This window comes from Lottia gigantea (assembly GCF_000327385.1).
Source record: "Lottia gigantea unplaced genomic scaffold LOTGIsca_50, whole genome shotgun sequence".
NCBI lineage: Eukaryota > Metazoa > Mollusca > Gastropoda > Lottiidae > Lottia > Lottia gigantea.
Genome location: NW_008709716.1, coordinates 741267 through 752886, shown reverse-complemented (window position 1 = coordinate 752886; position 11620 = coordinate 741267). Strand labels below are relative to the sequence as shown.

General features: G+C 32.6%; 2 protein-coding genes across 2 annotated transcripts; both read left to right on the top strand.

Annotated features, from left to right (window-relative positions):
• Positions 1 to 7706: 7706 nt before the first annotated feature.
• Positions 7707 to 8339, top strand: LOTGIDRAFT_165222 (hypothetical protein; the record flags this gene model as incomplete). The annotated part of the gene is made up of 1 exon (XM_009062230.1): positions 7707 to 8339. The coding sequence occupies one exon, from the start codon at positions 7707 to 7709 to the stop codon at positions 8337 to 8339; it is 633 nt and encodes a 210-aa protein (XP_009060478.1).
• Positions 8340 to 8475: 136 nt separating this feature from the next.
• On the top strand, positions 8476 to 10278 carry LOTGIDRAFT_165221 (hypothetical protein; the record flags this gene model as incomplete). Its single annotated transcript, XM_009062229.1, has 1 exon — positions 8476 to 10278. One exon carries the CDS (start codon positions 8476 to 8478, stop codon positions 10276 to 10278), a length of 1803 nt encoding a protein of 600 aa, XP_009060477.1.
• Positions 10279 to 11620: the final 1342 nt, after the last annotated feature.

Below are 11620 nucleotides of genomic sequence, written 5' to 3'. Positions count from 1 at the left end.
AAAGACTGTAAATGACATTTAGCAATTATAAGTACGATATGAAGGCACAGTTTTATGCAACGACAATCACTGGTTGAAGTTTTATGACGTGTTCCCTCATCATCCTCAGAACTATGGTAAAACTCGTCTAATTGTTGTGTAAAACAATATAGAAGTATTGGGAAGCTGAGAGAACTCTCACTTTAATGAAAATTGTTCTTTATAAAGACCTCTTCATGCTATTCGAACATCAATTCCTATGGTTATGACTGAAAACGTATATGTCTGCCCTCTGCCGTCAGTTGTTTAACATGGTGCAGAAAAGAAGGACGTAAAACTCCATCCATTTCATTTCATTTTTCAGTTGTCTTGATGAAATTGTGTCCGGATGAAGCGGACATAAAGCTAATAATTATAATTATTTCGTTATCAGAAAATCATGGCTAGACATATGTGTACAATAGATGATCACAAAGCTTTTCACACTAAAAGATATTCGTACAAATTATAGATATGTTAATCTTTTAAGAATAAACGTTTTCTATGACCAGATTACCAATAAAGAAATCTTGATATTAACACGATTTTAACACCAAGTTTACAATGAATGTTTTTGTCTAATCTTTTTAAACCATATCAACACCCTTGAAAATTAATTGAAATTTATCTCATTGTTTTGAGAGGAAGTTGTTATAATCTGTTTATTGTTGCTTTTAGTTTTAAAATTAGCTTACACTAGTGGGTGAGTCACTGAAAGCTTATTTCAATCTTTAAACTGAGTCACTCTCGGGAAAGGGGCGTACAACCAAAATTTTTTTTTCAAAGTTGGGTTAATTTTACAAGTGCATTTAAGTTGAAATGACATGTGGTTAACTGGTGGTGGGACTTATTTATACTACCCAGATGTGGCATTTAATTTCAAGGTAATATGGTTATAGTAATTCTGTATATAGAAATATTTTCACCGTATATCTGTGCTCCTTTTTTCGTATTCGTGTTCAAGCGTGACCATCTACGAGTCGTATGTATTTCTTTATAATTGTTTTCTATTGCTTACGGCATTCGAGGCACCAATTATCCCTTTTCCCTGAGCTGTCATACCAGCAACGAACGGCAAATGACAATGATATATGTCTAGTTTCAGTGGTACAAATTGACAATGTTTTTGTTGAGTGTTTTTGAATTAAATTTGACGTCAACATTTTTATATGGCTCACAGTTCAATACAAAAAGTAAATTTTATACAATTAATAATCAAAAATCAAAATAATCTGCAATAATTAAGAAAAACTGTGTTCATAAAACCATCCAGTTTCAATAGATTAGTTTATTTTTGAATTCTTGTGTATTAAAGATATTGTATATATATTCTGACAGATATTCAGTGTAGATATACCATGTTTGCTAAAGGCATACACTTTATATCTGTATTTCAATCTTTAAAGGTACACATCAACGAATTATAAGTCTGAAAACTGGGAACATTTCAATCGGTTACCACTGACGTTTCATTTTTAGAGAGTAGTATTTTCGAAAAGTGGCAAGAATTTCAATAACAATTGATATGCACTAGGTTCATCGATATTTAATGCAATCTATAATGCAGTGCTCAATGCTCTATGCCTTGTATTAAAATCAGTTTTACTATCCTTTTTTCTGATAGTATCGAAGCATGTAATGTCTCAAATCAACGTCCCTTTAAAGAAATATATATATAAAAATTATACACAGAAGGATTTATTCAAGAGCTACCAAATTAGCTGATGACAACAACAAAAAACCAACAAGTACTTTTACCCGAGGCTTCAGCTCGTTAAAATAATCTAGGTAACACCTTTAGGTTATAGCTATATCTTTATCACTATATCATTTTTACCACGGTCAGACGAGTTCAACTATCTTCTTTTTAAAATAATGTATTTTTCATTGTGTGGAAAGATATTTGAAAGGTTAAGTCGTTATGTTCGTGTTTTAAACTTTTGAATTTGTCGTGTAGCGACGAGTAAAAAGTCGAGGTAAGAAAACTTTTAACAATTTTTATATTACTGATTAGATGATATCGTCATTTTTATCGATGAAAATACGGATATTTACAAACCGGAGTAAAGCAAGGTTTGCTTTTTCTACATTGTCTTTTTATTCTAGGTATAAATAGTTTCAGGCTTTTAACAATTCAATAATTGGTACTTACATTGCAATCATAATTGTCGATCATTTACTTAGATATTATTATGATCCATCAGATTCTGTAGTGGTCAATATTATTTCACGTAAGTTAAAGCACATTTCGAAGCTAAATAAAACACCTAATTGATCCGAAACAGTGTTGTAGCAATGGTTATTTTCTGTTATTATAAATTCTAAGGTTGCTAAACAGGTTGTGGTATTTGGAATTATATATATATATCAATCTGTCACCTGGCTGGAATTTAGTCTAGTATTAATCAGTACAATGAATCGCCAGTCTTTCTAGATATCCAATCTGAGTGTGAAATCGGAAATTAGTCACAACAAAAGCCGACATTTTTATCCTCATAGATTGAACTTGTCAATTCAGTATTTGAACTTTAGTGACACGTTGAACAGGGACCAGTTTAAAAGCGTATTAACATTCTTTCATTCAATTATCACTTCAAATGTAAAGAAAATGTTGGTAGAAAATGTGTCAATTTCTTATATAAATGTCTATTTACATTGTTTCTTATGTTTATCAACTGTCTCTAATTGTGTTTTCTAAGAAATGGTAAGTGTTAATCATCGAAACTCAGTATCCGGAGGCCTCATCTACCATTATAATTATCTCTACAATATTTGGTCCTTCAAATAGCAAAATATTTACTTAAGTCTGCCATGAGAGTTTAATATGATCACAGCAATAGATATTAAAAGGGTAAAAAGTTCCCATTACTGTTGCGAGAAAAAATCACTCGTTGCCACAATCATTCTTTATTCAATCTTCGGTTATAATTAGTTAAGTGATGATTCTAGTTGATGATAAACTCTACGTTGTTTCTAGTTGATGATAAACTCTATCTTGATTCTAGTTGATGATAAACTCTACGTTGTTTCCTATAGTTGATGTTAAACTCTATCTTGATTCTAGTTGATGATGAACTCTACGTTGTTTCTAGTTGATGATAAACTTTATCTTGATTCTAGTTGATGATAAACTCTACCTTGATTCTAGTTGATGATAAACTCTGGCTTGATGCTTGAATCTAGTTGATGATAAACTCTGGCTTGATTCTAGCTGATGATAAACTCTGGCTTGATTCTAGTTGATGTTGATAAACTCTGGCTTGATTCTAGTTGATGATAAACTCTGGCTTAATTCTAGTTGATGATAAACTCTGGCTTGATTCTAGTTGGTGTTAAACTCTGGCTTGATTCTAGTTGATGTTAAACTCTGGCTTAGTGCTTGATTCTAGTTGATGTTAAACTCTGACTTGATGCTTGAATCTAGTTGATGATAAACTCCGGCTTGATTCTAGTTGATGATAAACTCTGGTTTGATTCTAGTTGATGTTAAACTCTACCTTGATTCTAGTTGATGTTAACCTCTGGCTTAATTCTAGTTGATGTTAAACTCTGGCTTGATTCTAGTTGATGATAAACTCTGGCTTGATTCTAGTTGATGATAAACTCTGGCTTGATTCTAGTTGATGTTAAACTCTGGCTTGATTCTAGTTGATGTTAAAGTCTGGCTTGATTCTAGTTGATGATAAACTCTGGCTTGATTCTAGTTGATGTTAAACTCTGGCTTGATGCTTGATTCTAGTTGATGTTAAACTCTGGCTTGATGCTTGATTCTAGTTGATGTTAAACTCTGGCTTGATGCTTGATTCTAGTTGATGTTAAACTCTGGCTTGATGCTTGATTCTAGTTGATGTTAAACTCTGGCTTGATGCTTGATTCTAGTTGATGATAAACTCTGGCTTGATGCTTGATTCTAGTTGATGATAAACTCTGGCTTGATGCTTGATTCTAGTTGATGATAAACTCTGGCTTGATGCTTGATTCTAGTTGATGTTAAACTCTGGCTTGATGCTTGATTCTAGTAGATGTTAAACTCTGGCTTGATGCTTGATTCTAGTTGATGTTAAACTAACTCTACCCTTTTTTAGATTACGATTGGTCATAATACATGATTCAACCCTTAAGAAGAGTTCCAAATCTGAACAGAGACACTGATAAGCTTATATTGCGAATATATAGGCGATTTGATTGCAAAGACGGCTCAAATTCATTTATGAAATCTTTTTGAAACATTACAATATTTGATATTAATATCAATTTTTAAGATAAATATCTGAATTGTGATCTTCAAAGACAAATTAATAATATTTGTATTTTGTTTGGCAACCAAGGAGTTAATGATTATACTTGACATACACTGTACTCTCTGTACCTTACTAATTAGATTAAAGCATACAATCTGGTATAGATCGAAGTTTAAAGAATAATAATATAATAATCATGCCAAATATTTCTTGTCAATATAACTCAATGTCATAAATTAATAAACTGAAAGCAAAATAGAAATCTAATAAAAAAAAAATTCAAATACACAGTGGTTTTAAACTGAGAATTATCTTTTGTCGTAATTGTTAATATAACTTCATTCTAAAAATTCTGTATCGATTGTGGTATACCTACAAGCCTAAAAACATTAAAAAACATTTTTTAAAGGTACAAATGTGGTATTTTTTTAGGTTGATTTAAGCCTTAAATGTATGTAAAAAGTCTTCAGAACTACTAAAACTGTGCCAAAATCGAAAAATTTCAGGACTACTAAATATTCCTTCAAAAAGATCTCAGACAAGAAATTTATTTATTTCGTTCACAAGCTTATCTTCTCTCTGAAATTAGGGGTAGCCAATCCGAAAGTTGAACGTCTTGTTGTCGTTGGACAGGTGGGACAGGATGAATGGTCTACTGTATACACATGACGTCATCAACAGATATTCAAAATAAAAAATCTCTTAAAATAACAAACAGATTATGGATACACTAGGATTCGAAGGCTAAAATTTCGATGGTAAGCTGTGAACAATATTACTGATATGCGGAACAATTTACGTTTCTGAGTCCAAGGTATGATTTACTTCGGAAATGCCGCCCCTTTTTGCTGTGTGATTTAGAAAGAAGAACCTCCCTAATTCTACAAATTCTAGTGATATTTGAATAAATATATTAATATTTATATACATCGATGAATAGAAATAGTAGAGCATTCTTTAAATATTTGAATTAGCCTCAAACCATATATATCACGAAACGAGTATTTGTCTTTCTATTGTGACAATTTATCGAGAAAAGATTAATTTTCCATTTGATTATGTACGTTGTAGTTATTTATCTATCAATGTCCAAGCCTAGTCTTCACGTCTCGGGTTAAAAATTAATCAACTAAATATATTCATGAATAGGATTTATATCTCCTTGGTTTATGGTGTCGGTCCGGTTCGTTCACGTTGTACACAGCCTAAACTCATCTATTTCATTGATATGAACATCATTTATTTAAACCAGGGATATTTGAACAAAGAAAGGTTAGAATTTTTCATTTGATTTATTGGACACACGTCCACTAGACAGACGGTGCACGTTTTTAAATTAATAGAGAAGCAAGGTGGGTAATTAACATAGTAATAAAGTACTACGGTGGGATCAAACAAGGTTCCTCTCTATGTCCATGTGTTTTAAAGGTGTTTCATTTTACCTATATCCGTAAATTATAAACAATTTTAGCGGGCAAAGCACAATTTAGGAAACCGACAGGACAATATATTTTTGTCACTTTTTGCCCTATTTATAATGTTGATAAATGGAAAAATGACTTATTCAAAACCTTTTTTCTATTGTTATAAACAGCAGGGGTTTTTAGTAATTTAAGTGCTAAACTTTATCAGTATATTCAATTAATATTAATGTATTGTACACGATTAATATACAATGAAATCAATTAGGATCATTATGGATGTATTTTGTACTTTGAACGATATTATTACATTTATAAATCCACAGATAATACACAAGCAATAATACACAAGTTAAAATTCAAGACTGTACGCATCAAGACTATCTAAATGTCGCTAGGTCTTGAGTGTATATACACATTGTGTTGACTTTTTCCATGAGAGATACTTCACATTGGTTACATCATTATAAGTCACAGTTTTACTTTTAGTAAATTTAAATTTGTCTCTGAAAAAAAGACCCGTCAATTAAAACTTTCATTTATAATTCCATCGGAATACAATATACCATTCTTGTGTTATATTTCTCTAGAAATCGAGTTATTTTAATCACGATACATGATTATGATTTCGTGTATCGAGATTCTTACTCTGTGTTGGATTTGTGCGAATTTTCCATCAACAATTATTGAGTTATGGACCTTGGTTTGAAAATATTTTGTTGCAACATAGAAGAAGTAAATAAAAGATGGACAACTGTCTTAAATATTTTGCTATCGTTGCATCGTATTTCTTCTATTATTATTCAATTTTATAATAATGAACTCATATTCACACATATAAATATTTATATATAATAAGTACATTATGCCCCTATTGGACTCACATTTTATTTATTACCCATGTGTCTGCTATATGTCGGTGAAGTCTGTATATATGTGGTCATGTTGATATTAACACAGCATGTTGCTAGTTATAATCATTTGTATATTAAGATATAAACAAGACAATACAACACGATAAGGTTGTTATTAAATGGTATTATTATGTATTAAAGATTAATAACACAAGTTACCCAGCAAGTTGAACAACTCGGAAAGTAGTGGACTAGTGTTAAAGAGACATATAGCCTACTTCCCAATGCAGGACCATCTAGTATCAAAATTTGATTTCATCGCCAAAATTCTGCAATATTTATTAGTTATCACTTACTGTTAATTCGTATTAAAGAAAAAAATAGTCATTTACTTATGGCAGGTTTTAGTCATACATACGCACATGGTGATACTTTGTATCCCATTCACAACAAATGCATTTTAAATTTCGTATGTCCAGAAATAGTTTTCAGATGTATATAACGTATATTAAAGCAATTGTGTGAGGTGTTACGGGCCCATATTTTCATATTACGAAATGGTTGACTACTAATCTATATCCAACTGGTCAAATATCTCGTCATATCTATTAATAGAGTCCATTAACTGACCAATAAGCTTTAAATCACAAGAATAACCTATTAGAATCTATAATTATTGAATACAATCGAATACAATAGGCAGGTAGAATAAAGACTTTGTTCAGGTTCGGATAAAAAGGGTTTTGTTTCATTTCTCTTGGTGAGACGAATGCATCTTGGAAACAGAGCCACTGTGATGCTGGATTCAATATACTATTTTTAAAAGTATATTGTGTGTAATTCTATAGAGAAATATTAAAATGATTGTTTTCTAGTAAGTTTTTAATTTAACGTTTGGTCAATTTGAAATTGTATGTTTACAGTTGATAAGCCATTTTATTGTTTCTATTCAACCTATCTAATAACTAACAAATCCAATTGACATTACACGAAATTAAGAAACATGAGATGCAATTCGAGTCTGGTTTTATAATCATCAAATATCTTATCATGTTTATTGTGAATTTTAATATCCTGAGTATTTTATGTATTTCAGGTTGAATGGAAACTAGTTAACAAAACAGATGGTGGCTATCAATTCCTCTATATAAAACCCTCCAATTGTCATCGGGATGGCTGAGTCAATCGAAGATAAGGATGGGTATCTTATTCCAGGGGTAGGATTAAATATCGAATTCCTTCACAAGATTCAAGAAAGCGGGCGCAATCCATGTGGAACTAATTCTAATATAAGTGCTTGCGAAGAGAGCTCATTAAAACAGATAAACTCTACAGAAGTTCAAAGTAGCGTAAAGAATGATAGACAATTGAATAATAGGTATAACGGTTTTCTCCCTCGATGCCAAAATGCTAATGAGCCGGAATTTATTAAATCCTCACAAGGCTCTGTCCGGACAACTCATCAAATTGCCGATTCATCCGCTTGGTCTGTAGATACTGTTACTGTGAAAAGTGGCAAACATCGAACAAACAGGGTTAGTGGAGTGAACAAAGACAGAATAAAAGGCATGGAATTACCGGATTTAGTAGCCAATATACATAATCTTATCGCCAAACGGATTATATCATCGCATTATCGTCAAACCCAACCTACTCGTCACTCATACGGTATTAGCTGCAGTAATTCCACCCCGGGGCGTCGAACCACTGGCCCATATCGTTTAAAACCTTTAGTTAACAACAAGTTTCAGAAAAAAGCCTCGTATGTATGCCGATCCAGTATCTTCGTCGTTAAAAGGACATAATGTCAACAAACAGATGGCCAATGTTAGTGAAGGAATTTCGTCAACCGGTTCACCTGCTCTTTTTGACAGATGGGAAGGAGGTAAAAATACACGTGGGTTGAAGCAGACGACAATGTTAACAAGTCTCTCTCGCGAGATGGAAGCTCCCCACGACACAATGAACAAAAAGACTATGATGAAACGTCAATGCATGTATTTTCCTGTAGATGATTACGTCACACTGTCACCGATACCATTGGCTTGTGAAGGAAACCGTTCCACGACTACAGTGTCTCCAGCTAATATTAGTGACAATGTGTTTGAGAAACAGTTATCACCAATGACCATCTCCAGCGGGTATGACAGTGATTATTCGCCACCATGGCCTTCAGATATGGATAAAATCTTTGCAAAAATGGTTGAGACTGTGTGTTCAAATCAAGATGATAGTCATACGGACTATTTTTCGCAATCTGAAACCTACCCTAGGTCAGTTGACGTTCAAGAAAAGTGCTTTTTAAATCCAGAAGGAAATGCCCAAGGCCCTAATAAGCTGAGTAATCCAAATAACGCGGGTTATATTGATGGATATGACATTTCAGAAAGGTCAAGGACCCGATGTATCAGTGAAGAAAAAACCGTGCTCGGTAATGGACCATATCATGTGACAAGTCAAACTATATCCGATTTGAATTATAAGTCATCTAGAATATGCTTTGACAAGTATCTCTTAAATCGTGGATCTGTGTCTTGTCTGGATCAAGGATTAAAACAGCGGTCTTCTTTGGAATCTGGATCTACTGTGAGTTTGGATAATTTGAAAACTAAGAAAGATGCCACACTTTTGGGGACAAAATTGGTAAATGGTGCTAGAAGAAGCAAACGCTATCGTTTTGATGCAAATCGTGATAGTTTGTGTAAACTTAACGTTGAGTCAGCTTCGAACTCTGAATTATCTAAAACTTTTGGTGATTTTGAAATGCAGACAACCTGTTCAAATGTGACTTCGCCTCGAATTACACCTATTGACTTTTTTGGGTTATTCAAGAAATCGCCTACTCCAAACAATTGTGTCGAAACTATTTCTAACAATACAAGTAATCGAATCAGTGATCAAGTTGATTTAAATGAAGTTAAAACAAATGCTGGTCATACTATAGTGAATAATAGTGTCGGCGATTTGAGTATAGATAACATACAGCCATTGAAGCAGAACGGTGATAATCTAAGGTGTGTTAAATCGCCAAGAGGCAGACTTGATACGAGTGACTATGAACATATCTATGACGTTATACCAGGCGATGAACACGTTCTCAGTCAGTCAAAATTCCCGTCCATGGCAACACAACTGGTACGTAATAAGTGGTCTACATTAGATGATGTGCGACGACCCAGAAATATATTGAACGCAAACCCACCAGCTCTTCCTGTCAGAAGTTATCTTAAAGACAAGGGCAGTAACTGTACGGGATCCATCTCTAATATGCGGGTTGTGTGTTCGTCGGTGGACGATTTATACGCTCGTGTGAACAAACGCGAAGACAAAATTGACCAAACGTACGCAACGTCTGTGAAATACAAACCTCAAATATCTGATATTTCGAATAAGGAAAATGTGTTATCTGGATACAATGACGACTATGATTATCTATCATCTGAGACCTATTGTAGAATTGGATCTTGTATGGAAGAAAAGGTAACAAACTGGTCGTCAGGGGACGTTTTAAATTTTATTGACGGTATTAAACAACCAGAACCAAAATGTCGTGAAAATATATATGGCTTATTATCTAGTCGCCAAGTTCGTGCTAAACTCTCAGAATCTCTGGAAATAGAAAATAAACTTGTGACTATGGGACTGTTAAAGAACAGTTGGTCTTGTGATAATGTTGAAACTGAAGAGAAACCACCTATACCCCCTCGTGCTCCTTTAAATACATTTCGACCAATTTATGTTTAAATGTGATATCAGATTTGATGAGCTTGCAAAATTAACTTCGAATGTGTTGTAAGTTGTATCTTTGTTGTGACAAAAAAGGCAATAATATTATTCTGTGATATCCAAGAAAACCTGAAAACTAAGTACTGTTCATTTTCTGTTAAATAAGTGCTCTCTTTGAATTCTTTGTGTTTTTTAATGTTGGCATTACATGTATCTCCTTCAAATATTTTGTTCAGTAACGCTTTGAAATGTAACATTGGATTATCTATGGCGTAATGTCTATTTGCATGATTTGTTGACCAATCAAACGACCGATCAATGTGAGGACTATGTTTTCGGCAATTTGAAAAATTTTTCATGACATAACCGATCCAGATATCGGCTTAACATCATGACATTCTTAAAAGAGTGTTAAAATGTAATTAAATTTTAATGGTCACTAATATTAAGTGTGAATAATCAAAATAGTGTATTACGTCATCAAAAGTTGTTGTCTAGTCACGGGTTTTGTATTCTAAGAATTAGTTTGATTGACAGATGACATGTGATAAGAATCAGAACTGAATGTAATACTGTTTTGTATCTAATTTGAATAATTGTGACACTACTATTTTTGCATTATTATGTATTAGAATGAAAACGCCTAACATATCCTGTATATGTATCCCCAGGCCGTATTTGTTTGTTGAATATAAGTTGAAAAAATGTGACCTATTTGAATATTATATACTACATTTTACAACCCCATTAGATAATCTAGAACTTTCAACCAACAAAACTTAAAGACACAGTTGGTTCTTATGTTGTGTTTTTTTATGTACGCCTTAGTTAATTATTGTTCAGTACTAAATTCATTGTTTTACTAACCATATACCTTCATTTTTTTTGTTATTTATACATCATAATCAATCAATGCAATGTTATCATAGAAATAAACAAAATAATTATGTACATTATTCATTCCCTTCCCACTCAACTAGTCATATTGATTTCCATTGTCTTTTAAAGTTAGTTGTTCTTCAGGAAGATTCAGATCATACCGTCCAATTCCAACAATCTTCATTCAGTAGACGAAAATTATCTCTCATTTCAATTAAAGGGATACTACGTAAAATTTATAAATTTTGAACTTGGCCAATGAGAGCATGGTGTCATCAATAACATAACAGGATCCTTATATAATTCGATAAATCCAAAAAACTTAATAAAAATGCAATTACTTAGTGTTAAAAATTTTCCAATTTTTCAATTTTACATGGATTCTGTTGTAACTTTATGACACCAGGTAAGTTCACTGAGGAATATATACTCATATTGACCATTCTTGAGAAATTAAATTTTATGTTCATTAGACGTGTTT